The following is a 22,494-nucleotide window of genomic DNA, read 5'->3' on the forward strand; positions in this document are numbered from 1 at the left end:
AGGAACTGTTGAAAAGGAAAAACGAAGCTGGGGGCATCACAATGCCAGATTTCGAGCTGTACTAGAAAGCTGTGATCACAAAGACAGCATGGTATTGGCGCAAAAACAGACACATAGACCAATGGAACAGAATAGAGAACCCAGAAATGGACCCTACCTCTTTGGGCAACTAATCTTGGATAAAGCAGGAAAAAACATCCGGTGGAAAAATACAGTCTCTTCAATAAATGGTGCTGGGAAAATTGGACAGCTACATTCAAAAGAATGAAACTTGACCACTCTCTCACACCATACACAAAGATAAACTCCAATTGGATGAAAGGCCTCGATGTGAGACAGGAATCCATCAAAATTCTAGAGGAGAACATAGGCAGCAACCTCTACGACATCGACCAAAGCAACCTTTTTCATGACACATCCCCAAAGGCAAGAGAAACAAAAGATAAAATGAACTTGTGGGACTTCATCAAGATAAAAAGCTTCTGCACAGCCAAGGAAACAGTCAAAAAAACTAAGAGGCAGCCCACGGAATGGGAGAAGATATTTGCAAATGACACTACAGATAAAGGACTGGTATCCAAGATCTACAAAGAAGTTCTCAAACTCAATACACTAGAAACAAATAAACAAATCAAAAAATGGGCAGAAGATATGAACAGACACTTTTCCAATGAAGACATACAAATGGCTAACAGACACATGAAAAAATATTCAAAATCATTAGCCATCAGGGAAATTCAAATCAAAACCACACTGAGATACCACCTTACTCCAGTCAGAATGGCAAAAATTGACAAGGCAAGAAACAACAATAGTTGGAGAGGATGTGGAGAAAGGGGATCCCTCCTACATTGTTGGTGGGAATGCAAGTTGGTACAGCCACTCTGGAAAACAGGGTGGAGGTCCCTTAAAAAGTTAAAAATTGAGCTACCCTATGACCCAGCCATTGCAGTACTGGGTGTTTACCCCAAAGATACAGACGTGGTGAAGAGAAGGGCCATGTGCACCCCAATGTTCATAGCAGCAATGTCCACAATAGCTAAATCGTGGAAGGAGCCGAGATGCCCTTCAACAGATGACTGGATTAAGAATTTGTGGTCCATATATACAATGGAATATTACTCAGGTATCAGAAAAAACGAATTCTCAACATTTGCTGCAACATGGACGGCACTGGAGGAGATAATGCTAAGTGAAATAAGTCAAGCAGAGAAAGACAACTATCATATGATTTCTCTCATCTATGGAACATAAGAACTAGGATTGGTAGGGGTAGAAAGGGATAAAGAAAGGGGGGGTAATCACAAGGGGGAATGAAACATGAGAGACTATGGACTATGAGAAACAAACTGAGGGCCTCAGAGGGCAGGGGGGTGGGGGAATGGGATAGACTGGTGATGGGTAGTAAGGAGGGCACGTATTGCATGGTGCACTGGGTGTTATACACAACTAATGAATCATTGAGCTTTACATCGGTAACCGGGGATGTACTGTATGGTGACTAACATAATATAATAAAAAATCATTAAAAAATAAAGAAGAAATTCGGATGACTACTCATTGAAAGCCTCAAATATGTTAGTGACTCCAAGTGCAAGTGAACTTCTGCATGCTCCTTGCAAGTCTTCCATAGTCACTCTTTACCTATATATCCCTCCAAAGGCCCTTCCTTAAAAAACAAAAAGAAAACAAGAAAAAGTTTACCTCCTTTGGACTTTCTAAGAAGTAAACAGTAACAGCTAATGTGAGCCAGCTGTATGAACAAATGTGTCACTTTGCCATTCTTTTGTCTCCCTTGTCCTTGACTTCACCTCATGGCCTCTCTCTCTATAGAAATTGATCTACATACTCTGCATAACCCTGTGGGTCTTGTTGTTTTGTTTTGTTGAAAACAGCTTTATTAAATTGTAATTAACATACTATACAATTCATCCATTTAAAGCATGCAATTCAGTGATTTTTTAGTATATTAATAGATATGTACAACCATCACCACAAACAACTTTACAACATTTTCACCACCTCAAAAAGAAACCCAGTACTCCCTCTTCCCCCACTTCTCTCACCCAGCCCTAAGCAACCACTGAAATCTACTTTCTCTCTCTAGAGATTTCTCTAGTTTGGACTTTTCATATGAATGGAATAGTGTAGTATGTGGTATTTCATAGTGACTTTTTTCCTTAGCATAATGTTTTCAAGATTCATCTCTAAGGTTCATTCACATTGTAGTCTGGATAAGTACTTCATTCCTTTTTATGATTAAATAATATTCATTATGTGCATATACCATAATTTGTTTATATATTTATATCTGCTGATGGACACTTGGATTGTTTCCATCTTTTGGCTATTTTAAATAATGCTGCTATAAACATTCATGGACAGATTTCTGCATGAACATGTTTTTATTTCTCTAGAATATATACCTTGAAGTAGAATTGCTGAGTTATATGGTAATTCTGTGTTTAATCGTTTGAGGAACTGGCTCACTGTTTTCTAAAGCAGCTGTGCCATTTTACCTTTTCACCAACAGTATTATGAGATTGTCATTTCTCCACATCATCATCAACATCATCATGTATTGTGATCTGGCCATCCTAGTGTGTGTGAAGTGCTGTTCATTGTGGTTTTGATTTGCATTTCCCATATGACAAATAATGTTGAGCATCTCTTCATGTTATGTATCTTCCTTAGAGAAATGACTGTTCACATCATTTGCCTATTTTTTAATTATTTGTCTTTTTATTATTGAGTTGTAAGAGTTCCTTATGTATTCTAGATACAAATTCCTTATGGGATATATGATTGGGGAACTTCTTTCGTATCTCAGAATACATTAAGTTTATGCCTCTGGGCCTTTCCTCTTGATGTTCCCTTTTCCTTGACTACTACGTCCTCCTCTTTATACAGGTAGTTCCTTCTTAACCTTTTATGCTGAGTCTGAATGTTATTTGTTCAGAGAAGTTATCTCTACCTTATCTAAAATATACTTCTTCCCTTGCTTCTGTCTTGCTTCCTATGGATTCCTCTAATAGCACTGTACCTTACTGTGACTTTATATATTTGTTCACTGCTGCCTTACAGTGTAACTTCCATGAGACAAAAATGCCGTCTGCCTTAGGTAGTAGACAACAATAAACGTCTATTGAATGAATGGATGAATTAACATTGAATTTCTTCTCTATTTTTCTCATCATCAAACTCTATCTTACAAATCTTTGTCAGTGGACGTTGGGAATTCCTTTTAGGCTAATATGTAAATTTAGAAGTTTTTACTCAAACCTAGAATAATCTCTGATCTCATTTTTTTTAGAGCACCAATAGCTTTGCAGTTAGAAAGCCTCTTTAGCTAGACTTCTGTATATATCATTCATGAAGTAGACACCTTTATTATAGCTATTTTATCATTTACAAAGTGGTACTTTATGTTTTTAAAGCACGTAAAAGGTATATATTGTTAACATTACATCTCATTTTTTCCCACAATCGAAAAAAAAAAATAACCCAAAAAATGTACAGCCTTTATTCTGTGATTACTTCAAATTTAATCTTTTGTAGCTTCAGTATCTTAACTTTACTGTTTCCTCTGCTGCATTTTTACTTACCTGATGGGAAATTGATTTTCTACCTGGCAAAACATTTTCTTTCAAATACTATATAAAAGAGTAGGTTCCATGGTGATACTCATTCCCTTTAATGGAATGCACCACATAGTGTTAAAATCTTTATAGTCTGATTCTTCAGATATTTTTAATTGGATAGTCTTAGATGACATTATTCCAATACGAGAAAACAGATCATAGTATGTGAGATATAACTATCTTACTGTAGTATCTCCCCCCAACATGAAGTAGTTTTTCTTTCTTCAAATTAATAAGAAAAGGAGGGAGGATATCATACAAAATTGAAGTGAATTCCAGTTAAAACTTACTTTTCAGTTTATACATTTTCAGCTCTGAATGAATTCAGTATAAAATATTGTTGAATCATTAGGTTTCACGTACTGATCAAATGTCTGTGGAGACCTATTCTCTTCTTAGGTGAGAAACTTGAATCTAAGCCGTTATATTAAATCTATATTATTTGCATAGATTTGGTTCTTTATAAAAGCATAAGCGAAAATGCAAACCATTGGCAATATTTAATAATATGTTTGGGGGTAGAAAAGGCTTTTTAATAGGTCTTATATATAAATTTACTTTGAACATTCTGCAGTTGCAGACTACAATTTATAAAATAATGTATTTTGTTCAATAGAAAGAAACAAATATTAATAGAGAAAGTTTCTAAATTAGAGATGGAACTGAAGAACAAGAGTACCATATTCTCTGTCTCTGGAGTTAGGCATTGTGCAGTGAATAAGCAATAAAGTTTATGGGTTTTGTAGTTACATTCTTATAATGCCAACATGTTTTATCCTAGCTCTCAAGACTTGCTGGTATTTTAAATCATTTGGATTAAAATATACTGAAACTTATCCTTTCAACTACAAATACTGTAATTTTGTCATTGGAACAATGTTCTTATTTTAACAAGATCGTTCTCATTAATCTGTATTGATTTTGTTTAATAAGTTTTTGTGTCCTTACTGGGTTTAATTCTTTATTCACTGATGCCCCTTCTTGCTGACACTTTGGTAATTTTTGTCTTTTCAGACATTAAGTCCATGCCCATGTCCTTGATGAATTATTTTCGTGTCTCTTTAAATTTACAAATGGGATAACAATCCATTATGTAATCGTAATAGTATAGATCAAAGTTGGAATACTACCTATATAATATATAAAAGTAAACTTTTTAAGAGGAAAAAAAAGGGAGAATGAGATGAACTATAATAACAACTACATTTTAATAAAAGAATGCAAGTTACCCAATTAAGTTGAGTAGAGAAGATTATTTCATTGCTAGTCTGATAAATTATGTAAGATTTAGGATTGCCATTTGTTCTCCAGTCAACTAGGAACAATGCCGTAGGGAAAACTACAAGAGTATTTTGAAAATAGTATGGCATTACATTAAATATAGTGCAAGATAATGATGGATATTCTTTGTTCTGATTTTAAAAGCTTTTTGAATTATGTCTTGCGCATATAGTCAGTCTATAAATATTTTTAGTGATGAATTCTTTTATCAACTACTTATTTAGGCCTTTATGTCATATCAGACATTTTCTTACTTTTTTTTCTTATTATTTCTAATCTTGTAATTAAGATTTATTTTCTGGAGATAAAGGTAAATGACTTTTATTTGACATCATTCTGTTAACTGAGAGGACTGGGAGTAGAAGATTATGATTTCTTTTCAGTGTAGTAAATCTTGAGCTGCAGCTGTTGAGATACTTAGCTTACAAATCAGAATAAGTATTTACTTTTGAATAATAAAACTTATTATTTTCACGAACTTACTACTTCATATTTGAAACATGCGTATCTGTGGCAACCAGGGGAAACAGATCATCTGCTAGTTTAAGTGCAGGTGATAAGGGAAAACGAATTCCTCATTTCTTGTAAATGTGACTCATTTTTTTTATAGTAAATGGTTATCATATATTTTAAAAAAGGAAAAGTGATATAATTCCACTGTGAGGAATAACCTCTGTAAAATATAGATGTCATGTGTTAAGAGCCCATGTAATTCAAATAAAATGAAAATGTGTAATGAATTTAGAAACTCTCAAATTTAGAGATGTACAGAGAACTAATATAGAGAATTTAGGCATCTTTTCAGTTGCTTCTCAGAGACTGCTCCAAAGTCTTCCCTTGTTTATTATAATAAAAGTAAACTGAAATGACTATGTTAAACTACATGGAAGAAGACAAGCAGAAATACAAATGGAAAGCAAATATTGCACAAATAAGGTTCAGGATAAGATAAAGGTGACTATGTAAATTAAGCCTAGGGATCTGTTGCTAGTTAGTTTATGAAATCTTCCATTTGTTTCTTTTGCAGAATCTGTTATGATATTCTGTGTAAAGTGAGCATTCACAATTGCATTTAGGAAAGAGGTACTAAAAGTTTTCTGTGTAAATAGCAGGTTTTCACTGCATTTATACTGAGCTTATATTTTTCCTCCCTTTGAAACTTTTATATTGTCCATAATAATCTTATAATCAATATAACATTTCTACATAATAGTCTTTTGAGAAAAAATTATACAGTATCAAGTATGAAAAGATTATAGTGCTCACCATAACAAAGAATTTCAGAGTTTAGATACTGAAATATTGTTAACTATGATTGGTGAACATGAAACTTGATGTCCCCACTGCTTTTTTTTTTTCCATCTTGCTCTGTGGTATTAAGGCATAAGTTTAAAATAGATTTTTTCTACTTTCTCTTCCAACTTTGCATTGTCCGTAAATCATAGTGGTCTGAAGGAGCAAAGAGAAGAAGAGCATATACTCACTAGACATACCAAACCACTCTTGGGAAAACAAAACAGTTGTCGGCCATGGTAACTTCATAACTAGATGTATAATTAATACACTGAAACTAAATTATGATATGGTACTTTCTCTAAAAATAATACTGTAGGGTAAGAAGTATATAAAAACAGTTGATATAAAAAAATGTGAGTTAAGAAAAAAATTGTGTTCAGTGTAGAATATAAACCTGGATTCTTCCTGGTGAAATAGATCGTTTTCTCATTTAACCCTAAGAAGTGAATATTCATTTCATTACAGAAGACTAGATTGTACCCAGAAATGAGCCAGAACCTCATAAGTATAAGATATAACAATGAGGATTTTAAAAATTTATACTTTAAAACACTTTACTATAAAATTTTGATTAGGGTTCTTGCAAGTGAATCAATACATACCCATACTTTTTTTTTCTTTTTCTTTTTTTTTTTAAGATTTTATTTATTTATTTATTTGACAGAGAGAAAGACAGCCAGTGAGAGAGGGAACACAAGCAAGGGGAGTGGGAGAGGAAGAAGCAGGCTCCCAGCAGAGGATCCTGATGCGGGGCTCGATCCCAGGGATCCAGGATCACGCCCTGAGCCAAAGGCAGATGCTTAAGGACTGAGCCACCCAGGCGCCCCCATTCCCGTACTTTTAATTAAAGTTTATTGAGTTCTTATATAGACTTTATACCAAATTAGGAACTATAATTGCTCATATTTTAGTGACACTAATATGCTTAGAAGCTTTTAGTCACTGTCGCTTTCAATTATACCCCCCATTTACATATACATATGTATATATAATCAATTTTTTATATCAACAGAATACATCCTTTTTTAGAATAGTTTGAATTTTTACATGTCTGTGCACACATAAGCACCACCATAATCAAATATATAACATTTTCATGACCCCACAAAAGTTCCCTTTGTCCCTAGCATGTACCATTTGCTATCTCTTTTTACTAAATGGGGTATCAGTAAAATATCTATAAAGTACAATTTGGTTAAATTGTACCAAAATGTTTGGTTTTGCTCATATTTTCTTTAAATACTTAAAAATAGCTGCTTTATAGTCTTTGTTAATCATATCATAACTCCAGTCCTTTCTGGATCTCTTAGTTCATTTATCTACTGGTTTTGAGCCACATTTTTCCCCTTTCTCATGTTAGTGATTTCTTTATTGAATATCAGATGTCATTCATTTTACATTGTTGAGTGGGGATTTGTTTTTCTTTAAATAGTAATGGACATTTTTTTGGAGTGTTGTCAAGTTATTTATTGATAAGATTGGTCTTTCAAGGCTTTCGTTTTTTGGTTATGGTGCATGTAGAGTTGCCTTTATTGCTAATTTAACTCTATTACTAAGGTGTTTCTTTTCTGGCACCTTTGTGGACTACCCTGGTAGTTAATGGACTCTTCACTCTGGAACTTGGACATCAGCTAGCACTAAGTATAGTCTGGAAATTGTTCATTTTACAAGCTCCCAACTGTTTTTGGCCCAATCTTGTGGTGTTTGATTCTTCATTTGCATAGCTGATTATTTTGCAATCAGCTTGATAAAGACTTACACAGATTTCTGTAGTTCTTTGCTCTGCTCTTCCTCTTCAGTACTGTGATCCCAAAATTTTAGCCTCCTCAGTCTCTGCAATTTGACTTCTGTCTCTTCAACTCTGCAAGACCTCCATAGCATCCTCCTTCCTGCATAGTGATCTCTAAATTGCCTTCAAGAAAAAAGGCCAATTGTGAAGCTCACCACATTAGTTTCCCTTTTCTCAGGCAAAACAGTCCTGTACTGGCTGTTGTCCAATGTTTGGCAACAGTTGTTTGTAATATTTTATTCGGTTTTCAGGTTGTTTACAGCAGGACAGCAAGTCTATTCCTAGTATCTCCATCATGGCCAGAAGCACAACTCTGGGTTTTAATTCTTTTGTGTTATTATAAACATAGAAATTTTGGGAAAACATCAGATTCGTATTTGCTCTACTCACACAGTTACTGATTTGGAGTTATTGTATTCCTATAGTACCATTCCTGTGATTCCTTTTCCTCTTGCCTCATTCTCTGTGTCCAAGGGCCTTTGCTGGTCTAACATTGGCCTCTCTCTGAACTTGCCCACTTATTCTGCACAAAAATGGAAAGAATGTTTGGTAGGGGAACTTAGGAGAAGGTTGGAAAATCTTGAATTAGCCTACTTGTGTATGCTGTACTTTCAAGTTAGCCTATCTTTAGGTTTTATTAGTACCTTTTAGTTAGCAGAGGCCTTTGGTTCTCTATCACTGTCTATGATTGGATAGGTGTTCAATTCAGGAAAGACGTTTGGAAGTCCATGGAGCAGTACATCCAAGTAATGGTGTCTACTTTAGCTGTTTCAGCACAGATTTCTTGGACTCCATTTATCTTCTCCTATCTACTACTCTGTTAGTCCCAGATTTGGAGGGGGGAATAAAGGAATCATTGTTCCCGTCAAACCTAAATATCACAGATATACATATTTTTTAGTTAACATTATATCAAATCACTAAATATTTTTAAGTGTGAGGAATGCAAATTGAAAAGCTCACACTCTCATTGGGGAAATGTAACCAGATATAAATAAAGGCTACCAAGTTGTCTCTAGGAGTCTTTGTAGTCACTCTGTCTCTAGCTCAGCCTGAATTCCAATTTCCAGGTAAACTGGACCCTTTAGCCCTTCCACCAACTGGTAGATTCACATGCATATCACATCTGCTGCCTCAGTACTTTTTACAGTTGTGGTGCGTTGTGCTCTTGTTCTTAGAATGAGATGATGAAATAGCACAACAATAGCAAATATGAAAGGATAGGAGGGCAAGAGGAGGGTGTAGGGCAGGAGAGAAGAGGGAACGGATAATATAGGATTTTTCAATAGCAGGTAATTTACGAAAGAGCTACATGGGCATCTACTTGAAGGAGATAGTAGTAGTTATAAAAGACACGTTACACATGGATAGAAAAGATGATACAGAGGAGGAAACAGATGAAAAACTGCATTTGTCGTTGCAATCATATGCCACTAGGGATTCTTACTAGGCTTTAGGTAGTTTGTTCTTGGGAAATAAGTAATGTAGATATTCTAAATGGTAACTATAACATTTATTTTAATGCTGTTGAATTAAGTCTTTTACCTAATTCATATTAAGATACATTTAACATTATAACTTTGTTATTAGTAACATAATTTTAAACAAAATTATCAACTTTGGCATTTCTTGAGTTTAGGTTAAAGGTTTTGAGAGTTTTTATTAAAAAGAATCATTTTCTCCTTTGGCTTAATAACTTTAATTTTTCTGTAGTTATTGCTTCTGATTGAGGCTATTAATGAAATGTTATAGGATCATTTTGGTCTTAATGTTCAAAGAGAATAGATTAGAACTAAATATCTGAATTATACATTCTTTGAACAACACAATTTGTTCCAGTTCATACGTATATTTGTGTGAGTGTACATATGTTTGGTATATTTATTTGTATACTCATGTGTTTGTATGAAAGAATATGTAGCTCTGATATGAGAAGGCTTTTTTTTTTTGGTGACCTACATGTCACATAGGGACATAAATTATGATTTATATATTTAAACATACTTTTTTAGACATCATAACCATGAGTTCTGTGTGATACATTTACCTGCTCTTTTTAGGGTTAAATCAAACTCATTTAGATCATAGGAGTGATAAGTGTGTCTTAATTGCACTATTATCATGTGTATATATATATATAAGCATATGCTTTACGACATGTGCGTTTCATAGGGCAAGTGTCTTGATTGTTGTAGCCAAGTAGGAGGAACTCCATACATATTGAACGTATTTTTACAAAGATTGGGTGGAAAAATGAAAATAGTTTGGTATGGTAGGAAGATTAATCTTTTAATCTTTTAAATCTGTAAGAATAAGGATTTACTTTATTATATTTTTATTCATTTTTTTTAAGAAGGTAAGAGTTGGTTGAAACTCTCTCTAGTATTAGATTGACCACTGTTATCTTCCTGGTGGGATTTATCAGCCAAAAGAGAGTTTCGGCAGATATATTTTGTAGTGTTAGTCTTCCCAGACACATCTTTGGGCAGGGACAGTCAGGCCTTTGACCCTTTATTTTGAAAAGGCTCTTGTTCCTTTTTGATCCCAAAATCTCTTTCAAGGAAAGTGTTAAAAGGTATGAGTTTATATGACTACCTATTCCCCCATGATCTTCTAGAACATAAGAGAACACTATTGCTTCTTTTTTTCTCCCCTTTGAATCTTTATATGTGTGTAGGAAGATAGTATATATGTTTGTTTGGATAAGTACTTGTATATCCTTTTTTTAAGGACACCTACATCCTTTTTAACATATTATTTGTAGATGTTTTCTAATACAAACTCTCAGGAGAATGATATTAAAATGGAAGATGGAAAAATCTCATGGGAATAAAATTAAAGTTAAAATAGAAAAATAAAATTAGATGGAAGTTGCCATGTATTCATGAAATTGCTTAGAAAGAAGTTATATTTTAGCCATGGATACTCTTTCAGCACCACTCATCTGTGGTATAATTTTTTGCAAGAAGTGGAAATAAATAATTGACTAGAAATTTTCTATGTTTATGTTTTCTTTTTGCTTTTAAAGAATTGAATAAAATTGTGTCTGAATGTACATGAGGGGAGTGTATAATGTTCATGACAATCTATGTAGTGAAATCTTAACATCTGTCGCATTTGTTATTTGATGTCTGCTGTTTCAAATACTCAGTAATAAATCACTTTGATATAAGAAAGAGAACATTCAAGAATTATGGTTATAAATCATTCCATTTTGTGGGCTTTTAATAAATTCATTTTATAGGTTTTTATTAAGTATCATTGATGGTATAAGATGTAATTACAGAAAAATGTCTGTTTTCTTTTGAAAGCCATACACTATTTCTGGAATTTGTAACTGTTTACATATTTAACATTAATACTTATTTTTTGGTATTTCTAGCATCTCATTATAATAATATAACATGCCGTGTTTCTTATTAGACAATGATCTTGGCAAACTTTTATTACGCTTCAAAATGTCTGATAAACAAACCGAGTGGATAGAAAACTGTCGAAGACAATTTTGCAAAATGATGAAGGCCAAACCTGATATAATCAGTGGAAGTGGTAAGTATGCTATTTAATTTTTGTGGTGTTTTTGATATGAAAATCATATTAATGAAAGCTGTGTTTCCTAAAGATCAGTGTTGACATGTCTAGAATACATAATACTGATTCCAGAAGTCATTGACTTCTGAGAAACTTATGATCCTGGAAAACAAAAATTGCGATCTGAGATGCAGGGAAGCTGGGAACCAGAGAGAAGGTGGAGGAAGAGGCCCACAGACCCTCACCCCCTAATGACAGTAAAATTGTAGGCAGCACAAAAACTGCCAAAAAATATTAAAATCTGAGAAACTACTAAACTTTTTTTCAACTGAGAGGTCTTGGTCTTCACCCAGCTATTTGCTTGGTTTCAGCAGTAGAATATGCCATATTGCTATATTTTCGGAAACTTTATTGACTTTTTTATTGACACATATTTTGAAACTCTGCCACATCTAGCCAAGTAAACTTAGTCACTCTTAAGGAAATTGAAATTTTATTTTGAGGGAATAGCTATGTTTTCTAAACTAGCAAATAAGTTATTTTATAGTCAAATATTTACATGTGCATTTGTTTTCTAAAAATCATCATTTTTAAATTAGTATTATTTTGAATAAAGGTCTAAGAAAAGGTTCTAATGGAAATATAAGGTAGATTTTTTGAAAGCTATAATTTAAAATTGTCTACTTTATTAGCCATGCCTTATGGTTTTCATATTTATATCATTTGTTATAAAATGAAAAGTGGGAAACAAATATGTTTATATTTTGTTGTTAGAGAAATTATATTTTCTGAGAACAGTGATATAATCTATGGGCAACTTAGAGATGAATTCCATAGATTTTCTTTTTGCCTCATATATCCTAGAATGAGTGATTAAGAGTGCCATCAGATGCAGGATAAAAAGGTGGGGTCAAATAAATGCCTACTCTCTGTAGCGAAAAGGACCAGGAAAGGGTTAGCACTTTTATAGAAAGTGACCACTTTAATTATTTATTTTTATTATAATAATATTTTTTATTATGTTAGTCACCATACAGTACATCCCTGGTTTTTGATGTAAAGAAAGTGACCACTTTAATCCAGCCAAACACCACAGAAAATCCTGCTAACAAGACTTGGGCACAGCCTGGACTTCCATCCTTACCTGGCAGTAGTGGGGTACCCTTGCCACTCCTTGCTAGGATTGTATTAGAGGAGACAGAGTTAAGGATTTTCACTATCACTCATTGGTAACAGGGCCAAACCTCCTCCTTCCCGAACTCCACACATGTGTTTGTCTCACACATGCAACAAATTTAAAATTAGAAGGTATCAGCAAAGAAATAAAACCCAAAAGGAAATTTTAGAGCTGAAAATACTATAACCAAAATAAAATGCTAAATGGATTGGTTCAACAGTAAAATGGACAGAAGGAAGAATTGGTGGCTTGAAGGCATCAACAGAGAGAAAATAGACTGAAAAACAAAAAAAAATTAACAGAACCCCTTAGACCTGTGGAACCATAACAAAAGGTCTAACGTGTGTCGTTGGAGACCTGGGAAGAGGTTGTGACTGTAATGTGTTTGAGCAAACATAGCTAAAAACTTTCCAAATTTATCAAGAAACCTAAATCTATGGTTTGAAGAACTACAAATAGGGTAAATTCAAAGAAATCCACACCAAGATGCAATATAGGTGCAAAACTTCTAAAAACTAAAGACAAAAAAAATCTTGAAAGCAGAGATGGAGGAACATACCTACAGTGGAAAATCAATACCATTGACCGTGGACTTCTCACCAGAAAAGATGGAGAACAGAGGAAGTGGCATGACATTTCAGTTGCTGAAAGAAAGAATTGTTAACCTGAATTCTCTATGCATTGAAAATAGTCTTCAGGAATAGAAAATCAAGATATTCTCAGGTGAAGAATTTGTCAATAGCAGACCTGTCCTAAATGAAGGAATAAAGGAAGTTCTCTACCTCTGTACTATCCTCACAACTTCCTGAGATTCTACAATTAATACAAAATATGGTTTCTTAAAAAATATAGAGGAAAGTAAATATAAACTACTTGAGAACATTGAGAAAAATAGTCTGAATGTGCTTATAATAATTTGTATGAAAAGTGGATATAGTTGGATGCAGTAAGATTGTAAAGTGCCTGAAACCCATGAGTATAGTGTTAACTTCATGGGGTAGGGAGATGGGAGCCATGATTTAGCTCTTGAATGAGCAAGTGTTCAATGGTTGATTGGGAAAAAATTGGATCTTGAGTGTAATTATCTTATGATCTGATGTTACACTAGCAGTGCTAAAAGATAAAAAAGAATTTAAAAAGAATAAATCCAGGAGAAATTTTGCAGGCTTAAAAATACTGAGCTGCCTTAATTTTGGAACCAGCTTTGTTGTGATAGCAGTGCCAAGGGAGAAAGCAGTCAATACCCAAGTATCCCTGAACAATCTGTCCTCAGTTTTTCCTCATTAGATAAACCCATGTCCCTTTCATAGTGTGTATGTACACACATAAACACATACACACACACACACACACACACATTATAGTCTGTGTCATAGTCCAGCCCTATGGAAAAATACGTTTAAAAGGAGGCAGCTTATAATCAAAAATCCTTTCTAGAAATTCCAGCTCTATCATTTGAAATAAAAAAATGCACTTAAGATGAAAAGAATATTTTACAGTTTACTTTCTGGATAGTAATATTCTAGAGTTAATTTGTGTTTAAAGTTAAATGTTTCATAATATGAACTAATTTCCTTGAGTTACAGATGATGGAATTTTTAGTGAACTGACAAGTGAAGTGGTTAGTCATGCTGAGATAAATAGCCACTCTAGTAATTACGCAAGTTCAGCTACACTTATGTTTGGTTAGTGAGATGTGCCAATGAGATTTTAGCCATGGGTTTAACTACTATATATAGATCAGTTTTTAGTATTATTCCATGATTATAGCCTGTCCTTCAAAATATTTGGAAGTGCATAGAGCTATTTATTCATAAGGGTTGCTGGGCAGAATGTATATATTGGAATCAGTATAAATCCATAACCTTCTCCAGGTAGTTTGGTGATGTAATTTTTGCATAGGAAGTGTAGAAGCAGTTTATCTAAAAGCCTCCAACGTATGGATCTAATAGCATAATTTTGCATTTCAAGATCAGCACTTGCCAGAAAATAGGGTGCTTTGCAAAGTCTGCAATTAGTCTTAAGTTTCAGATCATATTGTGTTTAGCTCCACAGATGTGATAAAGAATTTTCTCAATTCACTGAAGTGTGTTTAGGTATCTGATGGCTAAACCTGATTCTGGGCATAGGATTCAAAGAATTGCTTAGCAGTATGATGACCTTTCCCATTAACTCGGGCACTTTACTTCAATGCATAGCATGTAGCAAACATATGGTTGTGCTAAAATGAGAATAATTATAATTTTAAATGGTTATTTCCACTTAAAATTAACTTTTTATATAACCTCTGTTACTAATGTGTATCTCACATTTTATTCTTATTTAATTCAGAATGATTTTCTAAAATTCATAAGATATTCTTAAAAAATTATAATCTCAAGAGACTATATTTTTTTAACTTAAATTCAATTAATTAACATATAATGTATTATTTGTTTCAAGAATACAGCTCTGTGATTCTCCAGTCTTTTATATAATACCCAGTGTTCATTACAACACATAACCTCCCCAGTGTCCATCACCCAGTTACCCCATCCCTCCGGCAACCCTCAGTTTGTTTCCTAAGGTTAAGAGTCTCTTATGTTTTGTCTCCCTGCCTGGTTTCATCTTGTTTCATTTTCTCCCCTCTATATTAAATAACTTATAAACAAACACACAGAAGTTGAAAGCTCTCACCTAAGGGCTATTTATGTATAGATTCATAGATAAAAACTTTGAAAGATTTTTCTGTAAGTGAGAGAATTTATCCCTATGTAAAGATAGAACCATTAAACAACTGTAAGTTTAAATAATTGACAATACTGGTGCCCTTTCTGACCCTCAACTACTATATTCTCATACTTTTTAATACTTACTTTAATTTGAAATCAGAATATGAATAGAGTTCAATTATTAATTTTTTTTTACCTTAAGCCATTAAAATACTGTGATATGTAACTTGTCAGAACTACAATTGTTGGAAAGCACATGTTGTTCCTGTTTGATTTTACATTTTTCACATGTTGAACACTAATTTCCTTTATGACTTATGTGCTTAAAATGCACCGGGTTATGAAAAAGAGGGTCCATTTAGTTAATACAGGTCAGAGTCGATATCCTGAATGTTTTAAAAGGTAACTTAAGTTTGCTATATATATATATTCTGTATATGCATATCATTTACTTTATAGATATATTTCTTTCCAAAAAAAACAATTCTTGGTACTATATTAAGTATAATTCAACCGATTATATACATTTTGAGACTAATAAATAGCAAACACAGTGGCATCATCTGTATGGCATTATCAGTCCAGTCCAAGAAAGAGTCATTTGTCCTTTCTAAACCAGATAGAGAAAAGCTTATTTTTATTTATTTATTTACTTTTTGGACACAGTTCTTTATTGTTTCACTGATAAGCATCTTTTCTGACTTTATTTTAATTAATGGACTTTATTTTTTACAGCAGTTTTAGATTTACAGCAAAATTGAGCAGAAAGTACAGAGTGCCCATATACCTCCTTTGCCTTACACATGCACAACCTTCCTAGCTATAAACATCTCACATCAGAGTGATAACACTTGTTACAGTCAGTGAACCTACACTGACACATCATTATCATCCAAAGTCCATAGTTTACATTAGGGTTCACTCTTGTTGTTTGCACATTCTGTGAATTTTAACAAATGTATAATGGGGAAATTTATCCACCATTGTTGTGTCACAGAGAAGAGTATCATTGCCCTAAAAATCCTGTGTTCTGCCTATGCATCTTTCCCTCCACCCAACTGCTGGCAAGCTTACTTTTGATCCAGTTGCCTTGAACACATATAAAGTTGCAATGTGTATAAAACACATAATATATCCTGGTCTTGAAAGGGAAGGGAATTATGCCTTGATTGTGGTCTTGGAGCTCAGATAATTTTTTTTCTGTATGTGTGAATAATTATGATAAAAGATATTATAGCCTAATTAGTGATGATTTTCTTTCTGTATGGAAATCATTTAACAAATTCTGAAATAATCCTTAGAGTCTAAAGATAACAGATGATTCTTTTCCAGTTTTACATTGAATAGGTTCTCAGTGAAGCAATTAAAATTTAATTTACATCAGAAACATTGTTATGAATATTAAAGTGGTATGTGTTTTGAATTGAACCCCCTTAAGAGTGTAACTGTGAAGAAGTTCAGATGACTTTTATCTACTAGTCTGTGACTTTAGAGATGAATTATCACGTATTATTCTTGACCTTTAATATCTTAATTATTCTCTTGTTTATTACAGCTTTACTAGAATTGCTTGAAAAATTTGTGCTTCATCTCTCTGAAAGCCCATCTGAATGCTACTTCCCCTCAGTGGAATATACAAGTATGTTTAAGCATTTTGAATTTTGAAAAGAACTTAATTATCTAAAAAATAGATAATATTCGATAGAGCTGTCTAATTAGATTAAAAATATGCACAAGGTTTCTCATCTTAAAAATCTCTCACTTGGTGCTATATGCAGTGTAGATCTCTTTCAATCTCTTCTGCGCAAATGTCTCGGTTTTCTTGTAACTTTCTAACTCCTTTTTGAGTTCTTTTTTTCCTGTTTACCCGTCAAAAGTTGTTTTTCATTAAGGCAGTGTCTTCCTTTTTTTTGATTCTATCCACTATCCTTTATGATCTCATTTGTTTGTACTGTTTTACCTACCTCATATAACTTTGAATTTCACATCTTCTATTCAGAGACCTACTATAAGTTTCATTGCGGTATTCCCAGCTGCTTAATAGGTAAACATCACCTGGATGTGCTACAGAAACCCTCAAACTCAGAATGTCCAGCAGGGCCCTCACCTCATCGTAACTTATTAACGTGTACCCCTTTTCTACATTGTCTGTTTTGGTGGGCAATACAGTCATCTACTGTTCATCTAAACCAGAAACTGAATAATGATCTAAGTCCATATTTTCTTCTCAATTACCAAACTATGTTGATTCTATATTCTTTTTTTTTTTTTTTAAGATTTTATTTATTTATTCGACAGAGGTAGAGACAGCCAGCGAGAGAGGGAACACAAGCAGGGGGAGTGGGAGAGGAAGAAGCAGGCTCATAGCGGAAGAGCCTGATGTGGGGCTCGATCCCAGAACGCCGGGATCACGCCCTGAGCCGAAGGCAGACGCTTAACCGCTGTACCACCCAGGCGCCCCTGATTCTATATTCTTAATAGATCTCAAGTTTATATACTTAATTGATCTCTTCTTTGTTCAGGCCACCATTACTTCTTGTCTGGAGTTTTACAACAGCCTCTTTTCCTGGTGTCGCTGATTAGAATCTGATTTCTTTTCAGAGGTATTCTTTATTCTGCTCTCAGAGTGACCTTTGAAGTGCAAATCTGAACTACTCATTCCTCTACCCCTTGGAAGATCAACATTGACCGTTGCATAAAGTCTAATCTTCTTTCCATGATACCCAAAGCCTTACATTTTCCTTCCCTTTTCTTCCTCTCTGGCATCATGTCTTTCCATGCCTTCTATTTATTTTTCAGGAACACTAAACTATTAGCAGCACTGCCAGCTTTTCCCTTCCCCCACCCAAAGACACATTCATTTATTAAATGCATATTGTTTTCTACTATTTAATGGAATTTTTATAAGCATTTAGATACAGCAGTAAACAAAAGAGAGAAAAAATCTTGCCTCCCGGTGGGAAGACAGACAATAAATAAATGCTTTAGTAGATCAAGTAATATGACTATGGTGCCAAATGAGAAATACACAGCGGGGAAGAGGGCTAGAGAGTGCTAGCCTGGGAGGGAGGTTACATTATTAAATCATGTTCAGACTAGCAAAGTTGGGAGCAAGATATGTAGATATTTTCAGGGAAGGAGAATTCTAGCTAGTGAGCAGGAAAGAGATGAGTATGGCTGAACAGGAGTATGGGAGAAGCATTGTTGGTATTGTTGGTATTGAAGTCAGAGAGAAAAGACGATGATACAAGGTTTTTGAAAGTCACTGCAGGGTCTTGAACATAGGAACATAGGCTCTGATTTATGTTTTTACAAAAGATTGCTGTGGCAGCTATGTTGAGCAAAGACTAAAGGGAGGACAGAGGGCTAAGGCAGGGAGGTGAAGTAGGAAGCTATTAAGAAGATCCAGATGAAAAATGGTAATGGTTTGGATGAGGATGTCAGTGAGAGATGGTGAGAAGTATTTGGATTCTGGGTATATCTTGATGATAGAGCCAACAGAATTGAGTAACAGATTGACAATGGAATGTGAGAGAAAGGAAGGAATCAAGGAAGACTTCAAGTTATTGATTGAAGCCACCGGAAGGATTAGATTGTCATACACAGAGATGGAGAAGAATGAAGGAGAAATAGGTTTGAGAGAGGAGGTGAAGAGCTTGCTTTTATGTTACGTTTTAAATACTTGTTATCCATTTAAACAGACATATTTTTAATACATTGGATATTTGAATCTTGAATTTTGGGGAAAGATATGGGCCAGAAATATATATTGCTCAATCATCAGCTTAGTATATAAAGCCAATATGCATCTCTGTCATGCCTTTCTCATATTCCAACTTAATGTCTAATTCTTCATGTGACAGTAAACTCCTGTAGGGTAGTTTTCATGTCTTATCTGTCACATCCTTTGCAACTAGAATGACAGTGTTAAAAAATATTTGACAAAAGAATGGCTAAAAGAATGAAGGAGGAGGGCTTTATAAACTGTGTCAATCAGTTTGTCTTAATTTTAACAGGCAATGGATTTAAACCCTTTAAGATTTCTGAGCAAAAGCTTTACTTGACTTATCTGTACTTCAGGAAGACTATTTTAGTGACTCTGTAAGGATGAACTAGGGTGCAGAACTAAAATCTGCCAAAGGTGAATCTACAGGACATGAAGGTTGGTAAAGAAATGGTGAAGAAAGCAGAGAAGTAGCAGAGACTCATGAAAATAGATAATCAAGGGATGTTGCTCCTCTTCCTTATAAGGGTAACATGACTTCTCTGTTTGCTGAAGAAATCATCATTTATATATTTATTCAAATTAGACACTATACGTCATATTTCCTTAAAAAGAAAAATATATGCTTCCAGTTTGGCCCAGCCTATTTTTCTGGCCCTATTACCCACCACTGATCAAAGGCCTTCTGTGCATTCATGTCCCTGAACCTTTGCTCCTACTTTTCCTTCTAGATGAGCATTCCTCTTCCCATATGATAATGTAAAACTTAACTCTAAAGTTGCAGCTAAAATGTCCCCTTCCCTCTTACTCCTCAGTAGATGTTCCTCTTCTGTGATTATTACATTCACTTTAAACTACCATTTTGGTATTTATTATATTGTATGTGGCTAGTTTAAATTATTACACTAGGTCTCAAACTCCTTTGTATCTTTAATACAGTATTTGATGTGTCTTTATTGACTTAAATATATATACTGTAACATTAGCATCTGTATTCACACAAATACATTTGTGTAACAATTCTGAATATATTGATATTTACAAATACACGTATGAACATAGACTTAATTATTTATACAGCAATCTTTAATGCAAATTTGGCAAAGGGATAAAAGAGAACATAAATGAGAACAAAGAAATGAGAGGAAAATACAAGGTAGCATTAAACAGAGATTGAGGTAGGTGAAGGGAATTGATACCTATTGAGCACCTCTTGTGATCTAAATAGCATGCGGAAGGACGTGATGTGTGTTATATTCTTCAACCCTGTAACTGCTCTTTGCAATAGGCATAATCATCACTTTTAAAATCAGGAAACTGAGGTGCAGAGGAAAGAAAACAGAAATTGTGAAGAGAGTTTTGAAGAAAAGCATTTGTGAAGAAAATTATAACTTTATGAATAAACCTGAAAATGTATGTGAAAAGATACAGGGATTAATGGTCAAGTCTATGAGTATGAGAGGAAATAAGAAGTAATAATTATGGAGATTTCCTGGCCAGAGTGAGTCTTCACTATAATCTCCCATTTCTACAGCTCTCCTTGGGACACTGTTCTGTTGGATCATATTTTCTGTAGATAATCTAAAATTAACATTACATCGTATACATTGTCCAAATACTCAACAAGACTAATTGGTCAGTGTGTATACATTCACTGCCCTCTGTTGAATTTCTAAATTATGATGAGGGAGATCTCAGATGTTGGCTCTTTTGAATGTATTATCTAGGCAGATAAACCCCAAATGTGAATTTAAATTCTTTAAAGGCTCCAACTGAATGGCTATCCACTGGAGTTTTAGAGTACAGACAAAAATAAAGTGGCTTCCTGTTTATTGATTGTATAATATATGTTGTTATGATATGGTAAGCTTGTTGCTAATATCATTTTCTTCCGATGGCTTTAGATATCCTCACCCTTCATCATTTATTTTATTTTATTTTATTTTTTTTGGCTGGTGGAACAATGATTTCATATTGTAAAATTTCACTCTGTTTACTTTATTTTTTTTATTTTTTTTTTAAAGATTTTATTTATTTATTCAACAGAGATAGAGACAGCCAGCGAGAGAAGGAACACAGCAGGGGGAGTGGGAGATGAAGAAGCAGGCTCATAGCGGAGGAGCCTGATGTGGGGCTCGATCCCATAACGCTGGGATCACGCCCTGAGCCGAAGGCAGACGCTTAACCGCAGTGCCACCCAGGCGCCCCAACTCTGTTTACTTTAAATAAAAACCATGTTTTGATATAAAAAAGAAAATACTGGATATATATATTCAATGTTTTTTCATGTTTCTTGAAATGAGAAATTGATTGTCTTTTTAAAAATGACAGCTTGCTTAAACCCTAAGGTAGCTGAAATTAGAATAACACAGCCATCCATCTGTTGTTAGCTCCCTCAGGATTCCAATCTATTATAAAATTTGCAGATCTGGAAAAATCAAATTAGTTTAGCTGTTTATCCCCTTAAAGAAAGAGGAATGAACAAAGTTTTGCACATTTGCAGTTTGTAAATCTATACAGGTATCTTTCCAAATCTTAACCGATGTTAATTTTATGTTGGTTCAATTCCCTGGAATGAGTTGGGAATTTTTTTTTTCATAATGTAATTCCTTCTTTAAATGATAAATTAAGTGCTCCTTTAAAGGTAAGAAATATTTTTAATGTTATACCTTTGCTCTTTATGTTGCTAATCAAAGGTTGGCAAGACATCAGAAAATTTTGCATTATTTCACCTTTTGACTATTAGAATACTTTTAAACTTAATATATATTGTTAAACACCTCTATACTTTCTTTGGATATTCAGCAAATACGCTCTTTTCCACCTTCCATTTATGGAGCATGGTTGTGAGTATGCTTAATAATTGCAAGGAAGTGTATAATATGGATTAATTACACTATCCTCAAATGGGGGAAATAGTGCATACAACTAAAATGATTAATTAAATAAATCGCAACAATTAGTAAGAAAAAAATAAAGAAATAAAACTGACACTTTTAAGCTGGCTACTTTATTTCAGGCAATGTGCCTTTAAGTATGGTATTTGAATTGGTTATTGTCAAATGAGGGTTTTTGTTTTAAGTGCCATAGGTGTTCAGTGGAAAGAGTGATCAGTGTTGACTAGTGCCATCAGGAAAGACAAGAGGAAGAAGTGATAATGGAGCAGGAGGAAGTGGCGCTAGTATGGCTAAAAGAAAAAATAGGAGAAGGGGAGTCTTGCAGGAAAGGGTAATAGCATAAAGACGTGGAAAGAAATCCTTTTTCCCGGATAATGCTGACTATACCAATTAGGGGCTGATACTCTTACAGTAACTTGGCCACAAGAAATCAAATTTTATGTCTGT

The 22,494-nt window shown here is 34.0% G+C and overlaps 1 protein-coding gene across 6 annotated transcripts in view; it reads left to right on the forward strand.

Moving 5' to 3' along the window:
• The window catches only part of TBC1D32 (TBC1 domain family member 32), a 216,044-nt gene that overhangs the window by 142,186 nt on the left and 51,364 nt on the right, over positions 1 to 22,494 (forward strand). For all 6 annotated transcript variants that reach the window (XM_057311112.1, XM_057311111.1, XM_044386282.3 and 3 more), the window contains 2 exons: positions 11,431 to 11,556; positions 16,982 to 17,065. In XM_057311112.1, the coding sequence (XP_057167095.1) occupies positions 11,431 to 11,556; positions 16,982 to 17,065 (210 nt within the window). The remainder of the gene's footprint in view (positions 1 to 11,430; positions 11,557 to 16,981; positions 17,066 to 22,494) is intronic.

This window comes from Ursus arctos, unplaced genomic scaffold, assembly GCF_023065955.2.
Source record: "Ursus arctos isolate Adak ecotype North America unplaced genomic scaffold, UrsArc2.0 scaffold_13, whole genome shotgun sequence".
NCBI classification, from domain to species: Eukaryota; Metazoa; Chordata; class Mammalia; order Carnivora; family Ursidae; genus Ursus; species Ursus arctos.